The following is a 19,238-nucleotide window of genomic DNA, read 5'->3' on the forward strand; positions in this document are numbered from 1 at the left end:
GAGAAACAGATGGACTACAGTCTGTAACTGTAGAACTACAGAGAGCAGCTATACAGTAAGTGGAGCTGATAAAGTGGACAGTGAGCGTAGAAACGAGGAGGCGGTCAGAATGATGAGTGTATGTACAAAAACAACGAAGCTGATGAGATAAAATATATAAAATTTTGACTTTGTACTGTTTTTGGTGAAGGTCAAAGTGGATGTATAAATCACTGCTTTCTGTTTTTATTCACATTTTACATTCTGTTCTAACTTTTCTGGAATTGGGTTTGTATATTTGGTCCAGAGCAACAACATAATTGGTCAATCACTTATTACAGTCTCCTCTCCTCATCTGTGACGGTGTGACCACAGTTACCCTCACTGTGGATCACTCTGCGCTTCTTTAAAGATGTTTCGCTGAAACTAAACAAAATCAGTCTTTTCACTGTTTTAGGCTGCATTTCCTTTTTTTCCCTGTCTGCTATAGCACTGCTTCCTGAAGTCAGGGATGATCACGACGGGTCCACCTTTTGTATGTTGCGCTCCATCCAACCGAACTTGTGGAATGGAGAATGGAATTGCTATGAGGAAGATGCCCGTCACATATGTAAGCCCTGCATTATACTGAATATTTACAAAGGTCCAGCTAGAAACAGTAACTGGGGTTTCAACCAATGACGCCACGAGACTGTCATCGCTGCCACACCGCAACTCCAGCTGTCTGTTTTCTGAAAAATAAATGATCAGTGGACCAATACAAAGTATCTAAAATCACCTTGTGCTACCTTAACATGACTTTTTTTTATGCGCGTATTATATAAATGCTGTCAAAGTTTCAAAATGGATCACCCTCCAGTCCATGCAGTCCAGAACATTGGAAACTAAACCTCAACTCATCTATAATAAATTTACACACACACTATATTTCCAAAAGTATTCACTCGTATAATGACAGAGCGGTCAGCGGATGCTGAGGGGCATAGTGCACAGAGGTCACCGACTTTCTGCAGTCAATCACTACAGACCTCCAAACTTCATGTGGCCTTCAGATCAGCTCAAGAACAGCGTAGAGAGCTTCATGGAATGGGTTTCCATGGCCGAGCAGCTGCATCCAAGCCTTACATCACCAAGCGCAGTGCAAAGCGTGGAATGCAGTGGAGTAAAGCGCCGCCACTGGACTCTAGAGCAGTGGAGACGAGTTCTCTGGAGTGACCAATCACGCTTCTCCGTCTGGAAATCCGATGGACGAGTCTGGGTTTGGCGGAGGGGGGATCATGGTGTGGGGGTGTGTTTCAGGAGTTGGGCTTGGCCCCTTAGTTCCAGTGAAAGGAGGAACTCTTAAAGCTTCAGCACCAAGAGATTTTGGACAATTTCACGCTCCCAACTTTGTGGGAACAGTTTGGGGACGGCCCCTTCCTGTTCCAACATGACTCCAAACCAGTGCACAAAGCAGGTCCATAAAGACGTGGAGGAGCCAGTTTGGTGTGGAAGAACTTGACTGGCCTGCACAGAGTCCTGACCTCAACCCCATAGAACACCTTTGGGATGAATTAGAGCGGAGACTGTGAACCAGGCCTTCTCGTCCAACATCAGTGTCTGACCTCACAAATGAGCTTCTGGAAGAACGGTCAAAAATTCCCATAAACACTCCTAACCCTTGTGGAAAGCCTTCCCAGAAGAGCTTAAGCTGTTATAGCTGCAAAGGGTGGGCCGACATCATATTAAAGCCTATGGATTAAGAATGGGATGTCACTCAAGTTCATTTGCATGAAGGCAGATGAGCGAATACTTTTGGAAATATAGTGTATCTGTCTTAAAGGTGCGATAACACAAACGGCCTGTTGAATTCCAAAAGGTAAATAGTGGAAAATTGTCATGTAAAAATGAATTATGCCCATTTTGGGACATAATATCACCCAAATATTAGAAGTGGACTTCAGGGAAAAGAAATAAAGATAAATGTAGCATATAAAATTAAGACAGATTTTTCTTTTCTCTTGTCAAGTTATCATATCAGATTTTATTAGAAGAGAACCTGGAGTGGTGGTTCATGGTGCTCTTTCGGCAAATCTAGGCATGACTTACTCTAATGCTGTGTTCACTTGTTTGTGGAAGAGGGCAAACCGGATGTTGCCGTGATGGAAAATTCTGCCAGGAATTTATTCAGACAGCAGCAGTGAGCAGAATGAGCTGTAGGGTTCAGTTTTTCCAACATTTGCCATCAACCACAGCAATGGAATAAACCGGATGTTTATTCCCTCATTGAATTCCAGACAAACTCAGTATTATACAGCACAACTAAGAGCGTGCAGAGCGCCTCCTGCCTGGCTCCACCTTAAATAAACAAGGTACCAGAGGTGGGAGGGAGCAAGTCGCCGAGTTGCAAGTAACAAGCAAGCCTCAAGTCTCGGCACTCGCGTCCCGAGTCAAATCCCAAATCAAGACAGTCGAGTCCTGAGTCAATACAGGCGAGTCTGGAGTCCCGAGTCCTAATCTTAGTCCTAAACAAGTCAGTCTGCCCTGTTCAGCTAATTTAAGGCCATTTCACCAGTGAGCCTTAAAAATGAAACAGTTATTCATTTTTTATTACCCATCTAACAAAATCTATGGTACACAGATGCACATGAGACACACTGGTATACATAGATAGGCATAAAAAGAATTAGACGTACTATTGAACTCAATATATGTGAAGATCATTTGAGAGTTTTTGGAAACATTGAGCACAGAGGATCAAAATAAAATACTACAGCTCTTTAAAAAGCTCAGGCAAATAAAAACAACCGCTCGTTTGAGCTGAATTTGGACAACAGAACGCAAGACAGAGCCGAACAAAGTTTACAGAAAAGGCAGCAGAATGGTGGTGGATATGAAGCTGAAGTTCACCATATATGCCAGCAGCTTCTTATTTGAATTCCATTCCACCTTAAATGGTGCAGCTACATTGTGGTGCCTCAGTGCTGCACTGTTTAAGGCGGGACGGAAACTCTAAATACAAAGCTGGTGATTAACACCTCAGCTTCAGCCTCGTGGAGAACGTTGTGCTTGTTTTACGTGTGGACGCAGCACAACGCACATGATTCAACATCTACGTCGAGCTTTTGAGTGGTCAGATATGCTACAGAGGAGAAGCACTGACCACTGACGGGTATCCGTAATAGTCCGAGCGCCCGTTTCAGTTTGCTTAACGTTTCCTGTGCGTTTCCTTTGATTCACTAGTGATGAAATGTAGGTGTGTTTACTGCGTACAGCGGTTGGCTGAGGCTGTTGGTGTTTGTGTGTTACAGGTGTGTGATCAGGAGGGTTCTGCAGTGAGTTTGACGAGTGAGGACGGTGGGTTGCTGTGTACATCATGTGTGAAACGACGCCTTGGCGCACTCTCAGCTCTGCTGACCGTTCCCTCATCCACATCTTAGGGAGGTTCTCCTTTCGAGTCTTGGTTCCTCTCAGTGGTTCTTCCTCATCTTCTTAGGGATTTTCTCCTTTCGAGTCTTGGTTCCTCTCCGTGGTTTTCTCCTTTTGAGTCTTGGTTCCTCTCAGTGGTTCTTCCTCATCTTCTTAGGGATTTTCTCCTTTCGAGTCTTGGTTCCTCTCCGTGGTTTTCTCCTTTTGAGTCTTGGTTCCTCTCAGTGGTTCTTTCTCATGCTCTTAGGAACCAAGACTGCAAAGGAGAAACTCCCTCTGAGTGGTTCTTCCTTAATGCTCTTAAGGAGGTTCTCTTTTTGAGTCTTGGTTCCTGTCAGAACCTCTAAGTGTGCACACCTCTGGTCCTGGGTTGGCTCATCTGTTAATTGCCAGATTGTACAGGAACAGCTAAGCTGTGCATTTTAAATTAAAGATCTAATAAAAATCTAACACAGACCCATGAGATGACTGGTGTATCTTATGATGTACTTCATGCTGATAATTTCCAGATGTTTGTGTTATTATCCTGAACAGCTGCACAGCTCTTGCGTTACCTTCTTTATTCATAACCAGTGCCAGAAAAAGAAATCTGCTTGTATGTTTTATTTCTTTTACATTTTTTAAATCATATTTTGAATATTAGGACAATTCCCAAATATTATAAACTTTAAACAGTTAAATATCTCTCAGTAGTTTTCACTGGTCGTCGCGCCCGTTTGCCTGTTTTTCTTTTAAAAGGAAGCCCACAGGAAACATCACATTCACAGCCTTTTCACTGTATAATCTCTGAAATCTGCACAGAATCATAAATTGTTGCCGACAGGAGTAAATGCATTCCTGCAGATGCATATTTAAGTTAGTGACGTTCCAAATACAGTAACTTCAGTTTTCCCTACAATAAGACCAAATGATGACCTGAATATTACAGCTCAACACTTTTTAACTCTGACCTGATCTGTCCAGGGTTCATGGTGTATCTCTAATAGACTAGAGTTCCCAAATCACAGCCGTTTACCTCCAAAACTGACACAATCCTGTACTGATGGGTGACCATGACCTGCAGGTGGACTTCAACATGACCTGAAGTAACAGGCACTCACAATAAAACATGCCCAACTTATTTTAACCTCTTCAAATTTCAGGCTTTTTACATACTAAGGCTTATTATTCAGTAACTGCAGGGACATCAGTGCAAACTGGCTGAGCTGCTGTTGGATTGAAGTGTGTAATAAAAGGGTGGGCCTGGCATGTTAAGGGTTAAGTTTAATGAATAGCTGCCTTTTTATTTTAACACCGTAAGAAGAAAGTAGTAAACACAGCACCTGTTTAGCTGGATTAGTAGGCCAGACAGATTTTAGTGTATAGGAACGTTTATGTAGGTAATTAATACACTAACATCACGTAGTAGGAATGTAGGAACATTTACTGAGGTCGTTTATAGACGATCTCCTGTTCTAGGTCATACAACCCCAATTCCAGTGAAGAAAAGCCACACATTTTCAATGGGAGACGGTCTGGACTGCAGGCAGGCCAGTCTAGTACCCGCACTCTTTTACTACGAAGCCACGCTGTTGTAACACGTGCAGAATGTGGCTCGGCATCGTCTTGCTGAAATAAGCAGGGCGTCCCTGAAAAAGACGCTGCTTGGATGGCAGCAGATGTTGCTCCAACACCTGTATGTACCTTTCAGCATTAATGGGGCCTTCACAGATGTGCAGGTTACCCCTGCCATGGGCACTAACACCCCCCCACACCATCAGAGATGCTGGCTTTTGAACTTTGCACTGAAAACAATCCGGACAGTCCTTTTCCTCTTTGGCCCGGAGGACACGACGTCCATGATTTCCAAAAACAGTGTGAAATGTGGACGCGTCAGACCACAGGACACTTTTCCACTCTGCGTCAGTCCATCTCAGATGAGCTCGGCCCAGAGAAGCCGGCGGCGTTTCTGGGTGGTGTTGATATCTGGCTTCGCTTTGCATGGCAGAGTTTTAACCTGCACTTGTAGACGGAGCGACGAACTGAGTTCACTGACAGTGGTTTTCCGAAGTGTTCCTGAGCCCATGTGGGAATACCCGTTACAGAATGATGTGGGTTTTTAATGCAGTGCCGCCTGAGGGGTCGAAGGTCACGGGCATTCAGTGCTGGTTTTCTGTCTTGCTGCTTACCTGCAGAGATTTCTCCAGATTCTCTGAATCTTCTGATGATATTATGGACTGTAGATGATGAAATCCCTAAATTCCTGCAGTTGCACGTTGAGAAACGTTGTTCTTAAGCTGTTGGACTATTTGCTCACGCAGTTGTTCACTAAGTGGTGAACCTCGCCCGTCCCTGCTTGTGAACGACTGAGCCTTTCAGGGACGCTCCCTTTATACCCAATCATGACCCTCACCTGTTTCCAATTAACCTGTTCACCTGTGGAATGTTCCAAACAGGTGTTTTTTGAGCATTCCTCAACTTTCCCAGTCTTTTGTTGCTCCCGTCCCAACTTCTTTGGAACGTGTTGCAGGCATCAAATTCAAAATGAGTGAATATTTGCAAAAAAACAATAAAGTTTATCCGTTTGAACATTAAATATCTCGTCTTTGTAGTGGATTCAGTTGAATGTAGGTTGAAAAGCATTTGCTAATCATCGTATTCTGTTTTTATTTATGTTTTATGTAACCTAGTACACAAGGTCTAAACCACCTTGTATATACAATAAGGGATTAACGAGAACTTGTTTTATGTGGGTCCGATAGCAATGTACTACCGTAGAGTCTGAATACAGAAATATCAGGCCCAAGCACACCGTGGTAGGAACTTTTGTTTTTACTTTCAATGTACAAATGCAATGAATTGAACGTCAGTGTGGGTGGGGTTCACCTTAATACTGTCCCTTTATACCAAAATACAAAAAAAAAAAAGTCTTTAGGCCTTTCTGTTCAAAAAAAAAATTTCACCTGCTGGTAAAAAAAAAAAAAACAGCAACAAATCCTCACGGGTCCGTTTGCATGGCATCAGCAGTCGGTCAGCATCATAGGGCACAGCAGAGCAGTCCCACAGAGCAAGATCTCTCCCATCTAGCATAAAATCAGGGTATTAGTGAGTTTATGTGGATGAAAACTGTGTTTTGGCTGACGAGCTCTCTACTCTCCCTCCACTCTGCTGGGTTCACCCCGGACTCACTGAGCATGTGCTGCAGCGCGGTGCAACAGCATAAACTACCCCCATAATCTTTTCCTTTTATTTATTTATTTATTTATAATTATTATTCATCTATTTCTTTTCTTTTTTTAATTAATGTAGTTTACTATAATTTTCTGGGAAGGTTAATAATTTTTTTTTTTTATAGTGGATTACAACTTATTTGATTATTAATATTTTGAGTGGGTTACATCTACACAACGTCCCAACTTCACTGGACTTGGGGTTGTAGGACTGTTTATTAATGTTTTCTATTCTGGTCTACAGGACTGTTGGTTTTGGACATTTATGGACAATTATCTTCTATCCCAGTCTACCTGGAGCATTTCCTGAGGTTGTTTATGGTAACAGTAACTAATTCACTGGTAATAGTGACAGATTTTCATAGATCCAGGACTGGACGGCCCCCACCAGTCATCAGTTATCACTGGTTAATCTACACACGTCCAGTAACGGACAGGTTTCTTTTTCCTCTATATTCAGTATTGTATGTATCTGCTCTTTGCTGTCTGGTGTGGACCAGAGGAGGATGTTTTCCCTTCTGAGTCTTCATTCTTCTGGAAGCGTCTTCCTCTTGGCTTTTCCTTGCCATCATGGCGTGGTTGTAAAAAGCATTATACAAATAAACTTGAATGTTTTTCCTGCTAAGTTTATTTCCTTTTTGTATTTTAATTTAAATTTTTGTTTTTGCTTCGATAGTAAAGCACTTTAACTTTGAAAAATCTGTCATAGAAATATTCTACAGTAGTCAGAAAACATTGCAGTTCCATTTATGGCCTGAAGATGATGCTGTCTTTCCATTTTTCTGGTAAATATTGTCCACTGTTCACAGCAAACTGCAAACTGCTAAAGGCAAATTTACCTCACTTTTTTTTCTAATTAAAGACTTTGTTGGGCAGGGCAGTCAATCACAGCTCATTTGCATATATCAGTCTTAAAGACACAGTAACAAAAACAGCCTGTTTAATTCTAAAGGATCAGGAGAAGCCAGAAAATACTAACAATGCCGTGAAGTTAAGCTTACTTTCTGCTGTTAAATGGCTCTGAGGTTGAAATCCTAACAGATGCTTTTGAGCTGCTTCACACTTTCGGTTCTGAGCAGGTCAACAGACAGCGAGCCTGCAGTGTATCGGTTCACTGCCACGATGAAGTCGGCAACCTGCTACTGCTGGTCCCCCCTCGGACCACCCAGATTACTGTCCTGCATACACGCGCTAACTAGTTTACTCTCCTCAAACAGATTTTAAAGCAGTTTCATTTTAGAAAACAAACTAAGAAATTAGTATTAGAGACAACTGAGCGAGAAACAAACAATGAGCAGGCCTGTATAAAACGAGTGGCTGATGAGCTATTTACTCAACTAATTTAGAGTATATTGAATCATTTATAATAATTTACTACATTTCTCGTAGTTGCTGAATAATTTAGAGTAGATACTAAATAGTTTGTGGTTGTAAATAATTTCTAGTAGATACTGAATAATTGGCAGCACGGTGGTGTGGTGGGTAGCGCTGTCGTCTCACAGCGAGGAGGGCCTGGGTTCGATTCCCCGGCCGGGTGACCGGGGTCCTCTCTGTGTGGAGTCTGCATGTTCTCCCCGTGTCTGCGTGGGTTTCCTCCGGGTTCTCCGGTTTCCTCCCACAGTCCAAAGACATGCAGTCAGGCCAACTGGACATGCTAAATTGCCCCTAGGTGTGAGTGACTGTCTGTGTCTGTCTGTCTGCCCTGCGATGGACTGGCGACCTGTCCAGGGTGTATCCTGCCTTCCGCCCGATGACCGCTGGGATAGGCTCCAGCATCCCCCCGCGACCCTGACGGAGAAGCAGCTTGGAAAACGGATGGATGGATGGATATTGAGTAATTCATAATAGAAACTAAATAACTTCTAGTAGTTTCTGAGTAAAGCATAGTAGATGTTGAATAAGTTGTAGTAGATACTAAATCGTTTATGCTAATTAGAAAATCATTTCTAGTCGTTACTGAAGGACTGTGAGTGGAAATGGGCTAATCAGTGGAATTTTAAGCTTAAACACCAGTGCGCCACCTGGAAAATGCTGAGCAAAACACCCGTGGACCACCTGCTTTGCCATCAGCGGGCCGACAGTGGTCCACTATCTTCTTGGGATAAGGGGTTACTTGATAACTGAAACATACGAAGTAAAGAAAGTTGCTTATGTGCCTGTTGCAAGCTGGAAAATGTCCATATCTAAACCAGAAATGAGATCAGAGTCCATCAGCTTGATGCTGAGCTTGATAGTTAACATGGAGAACATACAAGGAGCTTTACTGAAGCTCTGGGGTCTGTATTACAGAAACTTCTTCAGTCTGAATCTTTAATCTGTTTAGTCACCACGGCGACGTCAGTACGGACTAAATTCCGGACGGTATCTGTTCCAGAATATCAGCTCCGCCCTTCATGATCTCATCATCAACTCCAGATCAGAAACAGCATCAGGTTTGTGGGGTTTAATTGTGTTTCTGAATTTTCTGCCGTACTATTTGGCTTTTTAATGGAGCCACATTATCCAGAGTAGATCAAAAGGTGTCCTTTAAGAACTTGGTCATAATCTCTAACTCGGTCGGATTAGACGGGCAGCTGACAGAGGCTGATAAGTTACCAGCTGTGGAGGAAGTTATAAGAGAAGGTAAGATTCCTAAATTAAGATCAGATTTGCTTCTGTAATAAGATTCATCACAAATTCATATCTTAACCTGTCAGATCTTAAGTCAAGGCGAATAGAGAGGGTTCTGTATTACGGCCCCTGGTTTATAAACAGATTTCTATGCAAGTCGTTGCTGTGGGACGTCTCTGCTTTACGGTTCTCTGTCTGTATCCGACTTTCAGTTAAACGGTTTAAGGGAAATTACTTTAATAGCGTGAACAGCTGGTGGCGCTGTGAACAGGATCCTCTGACTAAACCATTTTTTGGGCTTTTTGTGCACAATAATGTTATATTTTGAGACTGAAGCAAGAATTTGTTCCACACTGGCAGCAAAACGGAAAACATGCAGAGAAATGATTAATCAAATGAAGTGAGTCATAAAAGGGAAGCAAATGGGGTTTCTCTCTTTAACGCAGGTAGTAGGTGACAAATGAAACGACAGTGCAGCAGCTCTTCTCTCCAGGGTTAAATTGGTGTCTCTGAGAAGAAGCTCCGCATTAGAGAAGCAGAGCAAAGAGACAAATGAACAGAGGATGAGAGAAAAACAGCAGCAGAGTGATTAACTGCTACAACAAGCCAACTCCGTCCCAATATTAGGTTCAGTATTAACCCTCCTGAAGGAAGAACACTAGAAACATTAGGATTAAAACCTGAAGGTTGTGCTTTCAAATATGAACTGGCTTAAAGCCTCGGGTTCGCTTCGGGACTTTCTAAAGCCTTATCAGATGATAACAGGCTGGGTGTCTCACTCTGTCGGACTGAAATATTGGGGATCCAGACTAGACGATTAGGGACCACACACTACTCAACTTTTAATCTGCCGCTAAACTGAACAGAACCCTCGCGTTCTCCTGTTACCAGGAGTCGCAAATAAACAGACGTCTCAGAGGCTCATCTAACTCCCTTCCCTTGCACTGATTCATAGGACACTTTACACTGTTCCAGTTTTCCGGAGTTCCACTCCACCTCTGTTCTATTTATTATTCATTTGTTCTCGAGAGTGCAGTCTGTGATCTTTCTGTGCAATAATTCTTAGATGTGCAATATTATATAACGCTATAAGCTGTCCAAGGAATGTGCAAATACAACTGCTACCTCACCCGTCTGTTGTCTATTGCCTGTTTTAGAATAAATAGTTTTATAGTCCTTTTTCTTTATATTTAAGATTTTTGATACTGTTTTTTCCTTAAATCTGCACTTTATATATTTTAGCCTTATGTTTAGATATTTTAGCCCATCCATTTATTAAGCCACTTCTCCTTCAGGGTCGTGGGGGGTGCTGGAGCCTATCCCAGCAGTCATCGGGCGGAAGGCAGGATACACCCTGGACAGGTCGCCAGTCCATCGCAGGGCAGACAGTCACTCACACCCAGGGGCAGTTTAGTGTGTCCAGTTGGCCTGACTGCATGTGTTTGGACTGTGGGAGGAAACCGGAGAACCCGGAGGAAACCCACACAGACCCCGGTCGCCCGGCCGGGGAATCGAACCCAGACCCTCCTCTGTGAGGAGGCCCCCCTGTGAGGCGACAGCGCTACCCACCACGCCACCGTGCCACCCCGATATTTTAGCCTTATGTTTAAATTGTTTTGTATGTAGTGCCGTTGGATTGCAGCTCAATTTCGTTGTACCTGTGCAATGACAATAAACGCATCTTATCTTGAGCTAGCAAAGTAGCAGAACAGCCCTTGAGGTGGAGTTGGACAGGAGAACCGACGAGGCCAAGGGGATGAGGGCTTGTTATGTGGCCAGTCAGTGATGGGATTCGAACCTACAACCTTCTGATTACTGACTCGCCGCTCCTACTTCAAAGGTACCAGCCACCCAAAAGAGCAAAACCCCAAGAGGGCCGAGAAATCCCTCGGCCTTTTCCTGTCTGTGCAAATTAAGTAGATATTATTAATTCTATATGTTTGCGTTTTTTATCATGTGGGTAGAGAATGACAGAGAGTGCAGCCTGCACCCCTGAACTAAGATGAGTTCTGATATCTTCAAACTTATATTGCCACACCCATGCCTGTCATGCTGTGCAGACCCTCTGTCTGTCAGACCCGTCTCTCTGCTGATGGAAGACGTTAGGAGATATGGTAGACGGCGCTCGTAGGCTCACCTTTATAAATCCAGTGACTCACACAGTCTCACCTTTATAAATGCACTGAGTCATGTAGAGTCACCTTTATAAACGTGATGACTCACAGCAGCATCCGACGGTGGCTGAGACATCAGCCGGGGGTCTTTCTGTGGGCAAGGGGTGGTTACCATAGAGATGCTGTCTAACTGCCTACCAGATGAGGCACTAGCTCTTTAAATATGAGTGCATTCACCGGCGTGTCAGGCTGTTGCTTTCTACTGTGTTTGTTAATTGATGTATTATTTCATTTGTAGAAGTGGACAGAGATGGAGTGAGCAAGAAAAGGAGCAGAAAGAGCAAAGAAGGAAAAGAAGGAAAAAGGAGAAGACTGACCCAGGGTCTCTGACCAGCTCTAATAATCCAAGATTGGATTTCCGCCAGAGGACTGAGGGGAAAAAGAGCATGAGAGAGGCTAAGGGTGAAAATGAGCACAGGTAAAAAAAACTCCAAAGACCTTATATAAACACCGATCAAAACATTCTGACCACCTCCTCGTTTCTACCCTCACTGTCCACTTTATCAGCTCCACTGACCGTATAGCTGCACTCTGTAGTTCTACAGTTACAGACTGTAGTCCATCTGTTTCTCTGATACTCTGTTACCCTGTTCTTCAGTTTGTCAGGACCCCCATGGACCCCCACAGAGCAGGTACTATTTGGGTGGTGGGTCATTCTCAGACACTGCAGTGACACTGCAGTTTTTAAACCCTGTGTCCACTCATTGTCCACTCTATTAGACACTCCTACCTCGTCGGTCCACCTTGTAGATGTAAAGTCAGTGACGACAGCTCATCTGCTGCTGCACAGTTTGTGTTGGTCATCCTCTAGTCCTTCATCAGTGGTGATATTTGGCTGGATATTTTTGGTTGCTGGACTATTCTCAGTCCAGCAGTGACACTGAGGTGTTTAAAAACTCCAGCAGCACTGCTGTGTCTGATCCACTCAGACCAGCGCAACACACAAACACACCACCACCACGTCAGTGTTACTGATAAAATGGACAGTGAGCATATAAACAAGCAGGTGGTCAGAATGTTAAGACTGACCGGTGTAAAAACAACATTTAATAGTTTTCATGGATTCTGTGTAGTACCTTATGTAGTGGCTCTGAGACTGGTTTGTGCTGTGTGTGTGTGTGTGTGTGTGTGTGTGTGTGTGTGTAAGAACCCTCCTTTCTTCACAGTGAAGTGTTCTTCTTGCCATTGAATTCTGTCTAATCAATGCAGAGAGAAACAAAAGCTACACAGAGACGAATGAGGAGAACGAGGACCTGATGATGAGCTCGGTTGGGAGTGTTTATCACTCACACTGGATTCCAGAAGTGCTGAGGAAAATTCATTGTCTGCTCATTTTGTCATTTCCTTTATCTAGCACACCTGATTCAGCTCATTAGCTACTTAATGAGCCAGCTGCGTCAGATGCGATAGAGCAGGAAGACACTCAAATGTGCAAAAACGTTTTTGTGGACTGGAGGCCCGGAATGCTGAGTGCCGAGTGACCGTGGGTCCTCGGAAAGTCTTGCACACGTCTAAGTATTAAGTACAGGATTCCATGCGGGTGTGTTTTAAACTTATAAGCTAGGATCCAGAGTTCTTCTGAATTCACTACAAACACCTGTGAAAGAAAATGAAAGTGTAATTTTCAACAATGTATTTAAGATGAATAATACACTTTTAATGTTTACACTTTAAACCAGTGGGAAATCCTCTGGGCTTTCCAGGCCTTCAGAGGTCCTCATGATTTCTGGGAAATAAAATAACGCATGTCCATAATATTTAGCTCCGTTTTATTCAATAAAATCATGTTTGCATTTACGCTCTGCAAATATTACAGCTCTGTTTCACTGTTAACTTTTCAATGGAAACAAAAAGGTTCAATTCTTCAAACACCCAGCAGAAAGTCGTCCAATCAGGAATTGTTTTTCCTGGTAGTGTCTGAGAAAATCCAGCTATTCGAGCTCTCCCATTGGTCAGGGTATCGGGAGCTGTAGAGAAGTCCTAACACAGTAGATTAACTATCAGCATATTTAGGGAGTGGCAGTCTCGTTTTGACTTCCAGTTGGTGGGACCACAGTTCTATATATGTCACTGACTTGGACCCCCAGCCTCAGTGGTTTTGTGTAGCGCTGTATGTGGCGTAGTGTATTCCCTATATTGGCCTGGACTCAAACGGCAGCGGCAGCTCTACGGCAGAGCTCTGTGCTGAAAGGCCCACTGAGAAGCTACACTGATACACTGACCAGCCACTTCTTTAGAAATACCTCCGTGTTTTTACACTGTATTGTCCATTTTATGAGTGCCACTGACCATTTAGGAGCACTTTGCAGTTCTACAATAACACTTATATACAGCCAGTTGATCAGGGAGGATGTGTTCTCGTCTGTCGCCACCCCAGAGTGGTGTAAATGCAGCGTAAGACTGAGCATTCATCAGCCTCCTCTGTGTGGGGACACAGCTGCCTTCTGTATGTGTTGACTGATGGTGTAGTGAGTGTGTGTGTGTGTGTGTGTGTGTGAGCCAGTGTGTGAGAGAGGCTCTTTTTCTTTGAAACACATTACTAGGGACCTCAGTAATTGAGGCCTGGAGCTAAAACTCCAGAGCAGTGTATTATTTTTCTGTCTTTTCTGTATGAACGTGTTCTGTGCACCGATCTCTGATCTGAAACTCCAGTCCAGTGACAGAGATTTTCCCCTAATCAGTAATCAAATGTATTAGACATTGTAAACAGTAAGTAAATAGGTAGTATTGGATAACTGGGAATATTAATTCTCTCGCAGAGGTTCGGCCTTAGTCTGTCTGCACAGGAGATTTTAGACACTGGAAAGCCCCTGGGTTCATAGAGAGGCCTGTGTACCTACTGACCCAGTGAAGAGCGGCATTTTACCGTCAGATTTGGTGAATAAGGGCCAACGTGCTTGTTGACATCTGTATACATTTATTTGTTTCTCAAAACTCAGACACTGTGTGAACAGAGGCTTTGTTGCACCCCCCCCTTCACAAATGGAAAGATACACTTTATTTCCAAAAGTTTTCACTCCCCCATCCAAATCACTGAGTTCAGGTGTTCCAGTCTCTTCCATGGCCACAGGTGTATAAAGCCGAGCCCCTCGGCCTGCAGACTGCTTCTACAGACATTAGTGAAAGAATTTGTCGCTCTCAGGAGCTCAGAGAATTCCAGCGTGGTGCCGTGATCGGACGTCACCTGTGCAGCAAGTCCAGTCGTGAAATTTCCTCACTACTAAATATTCCACAGTCCACTGTCAGTGGGATTATAACAAAGTGGAAGCGATTGGGAACGACAGCAGCTCAGCCACGAAGTGGTCGGCCACGTAAAATGACAGAGCGGTCAGCGGATGCTGAGGGGCATAGTGCGCAGAGGTCACCGACTTTCTGCAGAGTCAATCACTACAGACCTCCAAACTTCATGTGGCCTTCAGATCAGCTCAAGAACAGCGTAGAGAGCTTCATGGAATGGGTTTCCATGGCCGAGCAGCTGCATCCAAGCCTTACATCACCAAGCGCAGTGCAAAGCGTGGAATGCAGTGGTGTAAAGCGCCGCCACTGGACTCTAGAGCAGTGGAGACGTGTTCTCTGGAGTGACCAATCACGCTTCTCCGTCTGGAAATCCGATGGATGAGTCTGGGTTTGGCGGTTGCCAGGAGACGGTACTTGTCTGACTGCATTGTGCCGAGTGTAAAGTTTGGTGGAGGGGGGATCATGGTGTGGGGCTGTTTTTCAGGAGTTGGGCTCGGCCCCTTAGTTCCAGTGAAAGGAACTCTTAAAGCTTCAGCACCAAGAGATTCTGGACAATTTCACGCTCCCAACTTTGTGGGAACAGTTTGGGGACGGCCCCTTCCTGTTCCAACATGACTGAGCACCAGTGCACAAAGCAGGTCCATAAAGACGTGGATGAGCCAGTTTGGTGTGGAAGAACTTGACTGGCCTGCACAGAGTCCTGACCTCAACCCCATAGAACCCCTTTGGGATGAATTAGAGTGAGCCAGGCCTTCTCGTCCAACATCAGTGTCTGACCTCACAAATGCGCTTCTGGAAGAATGGTCAGAAATATAGCTGTAAAGGGTGGGCCGACATCATATTAAACCCTATGGATTAAGAATGGGATGTCACTCAAGTTCATATGCGTGTGAAGATAGACGAGCGAATACTTTTGGAAATATAGTGTATCTAAACACTTGTTTCCAAGTAAAATGGGACCAAATATGAAATTTTTGCATGGTCAGAGTTAGCGTGTATTGAGTGTATTATGTTACTGATTCAGTCACCTGTGGACGAGAGTGGGGGGTGTGGGGGTGTTGAGACAGGTGTAAATTCTAATCTGCATATCATCAGCATAGCATTGAAAGTTAAGGCCGTGATGTCTGATAATATGACCAAGGAGAAGCGTGCAAATTGTGAAATGAAAGAGGGCCGAGAACAGATCCCTGGGGTACACCATGAGTGCGTGAAGCAGTGAGGCATGTATGTCTCTAAATAGAAATAAAATATTGCCAGTGAGACAGGAGGTAAACCTGGACAGAGCTGCGCCAGTAATGCCAATGCCAGAAACACAAGAGAGGAGTTATTAGTGAAAGAAGAGTCTAAGAGACAAATGGATTTAATAATTACACTTTAATTGAATAATTCAACAGTTCTGCATGATTCATGTACAGTAGGAGCCCAGTCTGTGTGTGTGTGTGTGTGTGTGTGTGTGTGTGTGTGCTGTCCACTCCAGTGTTTCTGGGCTGTGGAAGACTACAAATGTCCATGTTGTTCCAGTCGCTTCTTTCTCAGAAGCGTCTGCGTCGTCGTCTTTGTGCCGAGGCGAGCTCAAAACATCCCCTTTAACTGATACTCATCACGCATTTGGTTTTGGTGAAATTTCTTTCTTTTGCAGGTATAAAACAAACCTGCTGACTTATGTGCAACCAGAGAACAGCTCTGTAGTAAAATCACTATGTATAAAAATATATTGTGTGGATGTTTACACATTTATTTATTTGGTAGCATAAGGACTTGGATTATTGGTCTGGGAATAGAGAACGGGGGGCTCTGAAGCACCCACACCCTTAAGAGACACGATGCTGCCGTAAAGCAGCTGACAGGTTTCCGTGGAAACTGAAACCATAGTGACGGAACGGGACGTGGGCTGCATGAGCGAGGCGTCCCATTGGATCAAAGATAAACTTCAGCCTTCCCAGAAGGCATTGTGCTTTTGAGAGTAGGGTTAACTTTTTTTTTTTTAAATTATTTGCTTTGTTCTTTGTTTTGTTTGTTGTTGCTTTAAAGGCAAATGCATTTGCACACAAAACAGTGCAAAGAGAAAAGAAAGTGTTTGAGCAAGCCCAGCGTAACAATGCCCAACTTAAGTGCCCGAGTTTTTGACTCGGTAGGAAGAAAGAGCTTTGAGGGTCCTCCTACTGACTCCCGCCAGCGTGCTGCACAGGTTCCACGTATTCCACTGTTTCCGGACTCGTCTTTCTAACGAGTCTTCCTTCAGATAATTCACGCTCTGTGAAAACGTCCCCCTTTTTCAACCCAAGTGGAGTCGATCAGCCCGGACGTGCCTGGTATCTTTAGTTTTAGCAGTGGGGCCTAGAGGCCAATGTGGCTAACAAGCGATGGACGCTTACCCCTCACTCGTTAGCATGGCGCTAACTGTACGCTTAAATCATCACACACTCGTCTCGAACCGTGCGGCGCTCGGTAATCTCTACAGTCTTATACGATGCTAGTGTAGCTAAGTAGTGGAAACTATGGAGCCGAAACGTTTCCATTACCTTCTCGTTTATGGAAGAAAATGCTCATATTTATAAAAATGGACAAAAGTGTGGAGAAGGTTCAGGCTCCAGGATGGCTGCAGCTGATTAATGGCTTAATTAACTACTCGGCTCCATGGCTTTCAGTACTTGTTAGCTTCCAATACTTGTTGGCTTTAGGCAAATTTCAGACACAAAGCATGTCTTGGCTGATCGACTGCACTGGGTGGTGATTTTGTCTCCGTACGTGTGGAAGGGGAAGGTTTCTCAGCTTGGATCGTTATTTGGGTTCTGAAAGGTCTCCTTGACCTTTCTTCCAGGGCCAGACTGTGAGGAAAGAGCCACAGGCACTTCTCTGACAGCGGGGAAAATCTCAGTTTGGACCAATTTAACAGGGAGTTTGATCAATTTCTCTGAGGTTCTGCAGAATCAAAGGGTGAGAATATGTAAACACAGTGATTCAGATTGATTTCAGTTGAAATGCTCTGTTATAGAGAAACTTTCAGAGTTGCTCTCAGTCCCTGCTAGGAAACCCAGCGTAGGCCAGTATGGTTCACAATGAGCAAAACCAGTATATGTTGTGGTTTGGATGCTGGTGTGCTGGTCAACCAGCAATGACCATGCTAGATAGGGGTGGGAATCTCTAGGCACCTCACGATTCGATTCGATTCGATTCAGAGGCTGCGATTCGATTATAAAAAACGATTATCGATGCATCTTTTTTTTCTATACATGACAACTTTGTACTTTTGACGCAAAGTACTTATAATGTTCCATAATGAGTTTACGTCCGATATCTTGTATTAATAAGGTGGAAGCGATATGGCAAGTAAACTGGAAGGCTCTGGTTCACTGCTCTTGTTTGGGGCACACAGCTCCAAAGTGGGTCGCAGAGCAGGAAAGCCCTGATTCTCGACGACACAGATCGGACTCTAATCCTCGGCACTAAAAGTTGGGACAGAATTTGTAATTCACTTCCAACACAGGTGAAAGCTTTGACATCACGTTCGTGAAAATTTGGAGATGAATGGACTTTTTCACATTCGTAAGTACTGCAGTTGGTTTCATGACGTGTTAAATCTGTAATGAGTCACTGTCAAGCACTAAAAGGTCGTGAAGATGTCGCTTCTCGTTAGAATTTTCCCGTTCCACCTTAAGTGGTGCCGCGTTTACGTTCTGGCACCTTTTAAGGTGGAAAGGGAAAATACGAACAAGAAGCTGGCAAATGAGAAGCGACTTCAGCCTCGTAAAACAGTCAAACGTTGAGAGAAGCTATGACGTTTGTGGACGAGTTTCCTGATGGAAACGGAGGAAAGCGGCTATAGTTAAAGATTAAAGATTAAAGCAGAGTAAAGTAAGTCTGCGTACTGGTTTATATTTCCAGGACATTAACACACACTAAGACATACTGGGCATTAAATGTTGTGGTGGTTTGACTTTTGTTGAAAGAACAAAACGGCTCTTCTTAACATTTGGGTTGTGGCTCCTGACCTAACCTGGCTTTAATGCAGAGGGACTGTCCAGCCGCTGCACTTCCACACTTCCAAGTTCCGCCTTGTACGTTACGTCAACATGGATTTTTGACATTTGTGAATCGATTCAGAATCGTCCGCATCGCGATGCATCTAAGAATCGACCACCTAATGCTGGGTGACCAACTGAACCAGCAGCAGACCAGCATAAAACCAGCTGCTCAGCAGAGGTGGTGGTGATAGGAACCAGACGTCCCCGTCTAAAAGCTCCTTCACAGAAAGTTCCTTCATGAACTGGTAATAAATACACTGCCTGACTGAGGCGCTGTTTTGCGAAAGTTTTCAAGGATAAAAATTATTTTTAAAATTGATTTATAAACTCAGGAGACGTGCGTAGACGTGTATCACCACAACTGCGAAGAAGTCTTAGTCAGTAAGTTTCTCCACTATGAGCCATTTCACACCAAACCACTCGGAATGACTCTTTACATCTCAATGGTTTGAAAATCAGTGAAATTCGTTTCCCTGTTTTTTTTTTGGTTCTGATTAACTGACATTTGGCTCTTTTATACCCCAGATTACCTGTCTAAGCTTAAACCCACCGCCCGTGTTCCTGCTGGCTGTTTGGATGTTATTGCATGCGTTCAT

The 19,238-nt window shown here is 43.9% G+C and overlaps 1 protein-coding gene across 1 annotated transcript in view; it reads left to right on the plus strand.

Moving 5' to 3' along the window:
• LOC108413804 (F-box DNA helicase 1-like) overlaps nt 1–3,973 on the plus strand; it is a 45,497-nt gene extending 41,524 nt beyond the window's left edge. Inside the window, exons 16-17 of the mRNA XM_037537285.1 lie at nt 470–589; nt 3,270–3,973. Coding sequence (XP_037393182.1) covers nt 470–589; nt 3,270–3,398 — 249 coding nt within the window. The 3' untranslated portion in view covers nt 3,399–3,973. The remainder of the gene's footprint in view (nt 1–469; nt 590–3,269) is intronic.
• The last annotated feature ends 15,265 nt before the right edge of the window (nt 3,974–19,238 follow it).

This window comes from Pygocentrus nattereri, chromosome 3 (genome assembly GCF_015220715.1).
Source record: "Pygocentrus nattereri isolate fPygNat1 chromosome 3, fPygNat1.pri, whole genome shotgun sequence".
NCBI classification, from domain to species: Eukaryota; Metazoa; Chordata; class Actinopteri; order Characiformes; family Serrasalmidae; genus Pygocentrus; species Pygocentrus nattereri.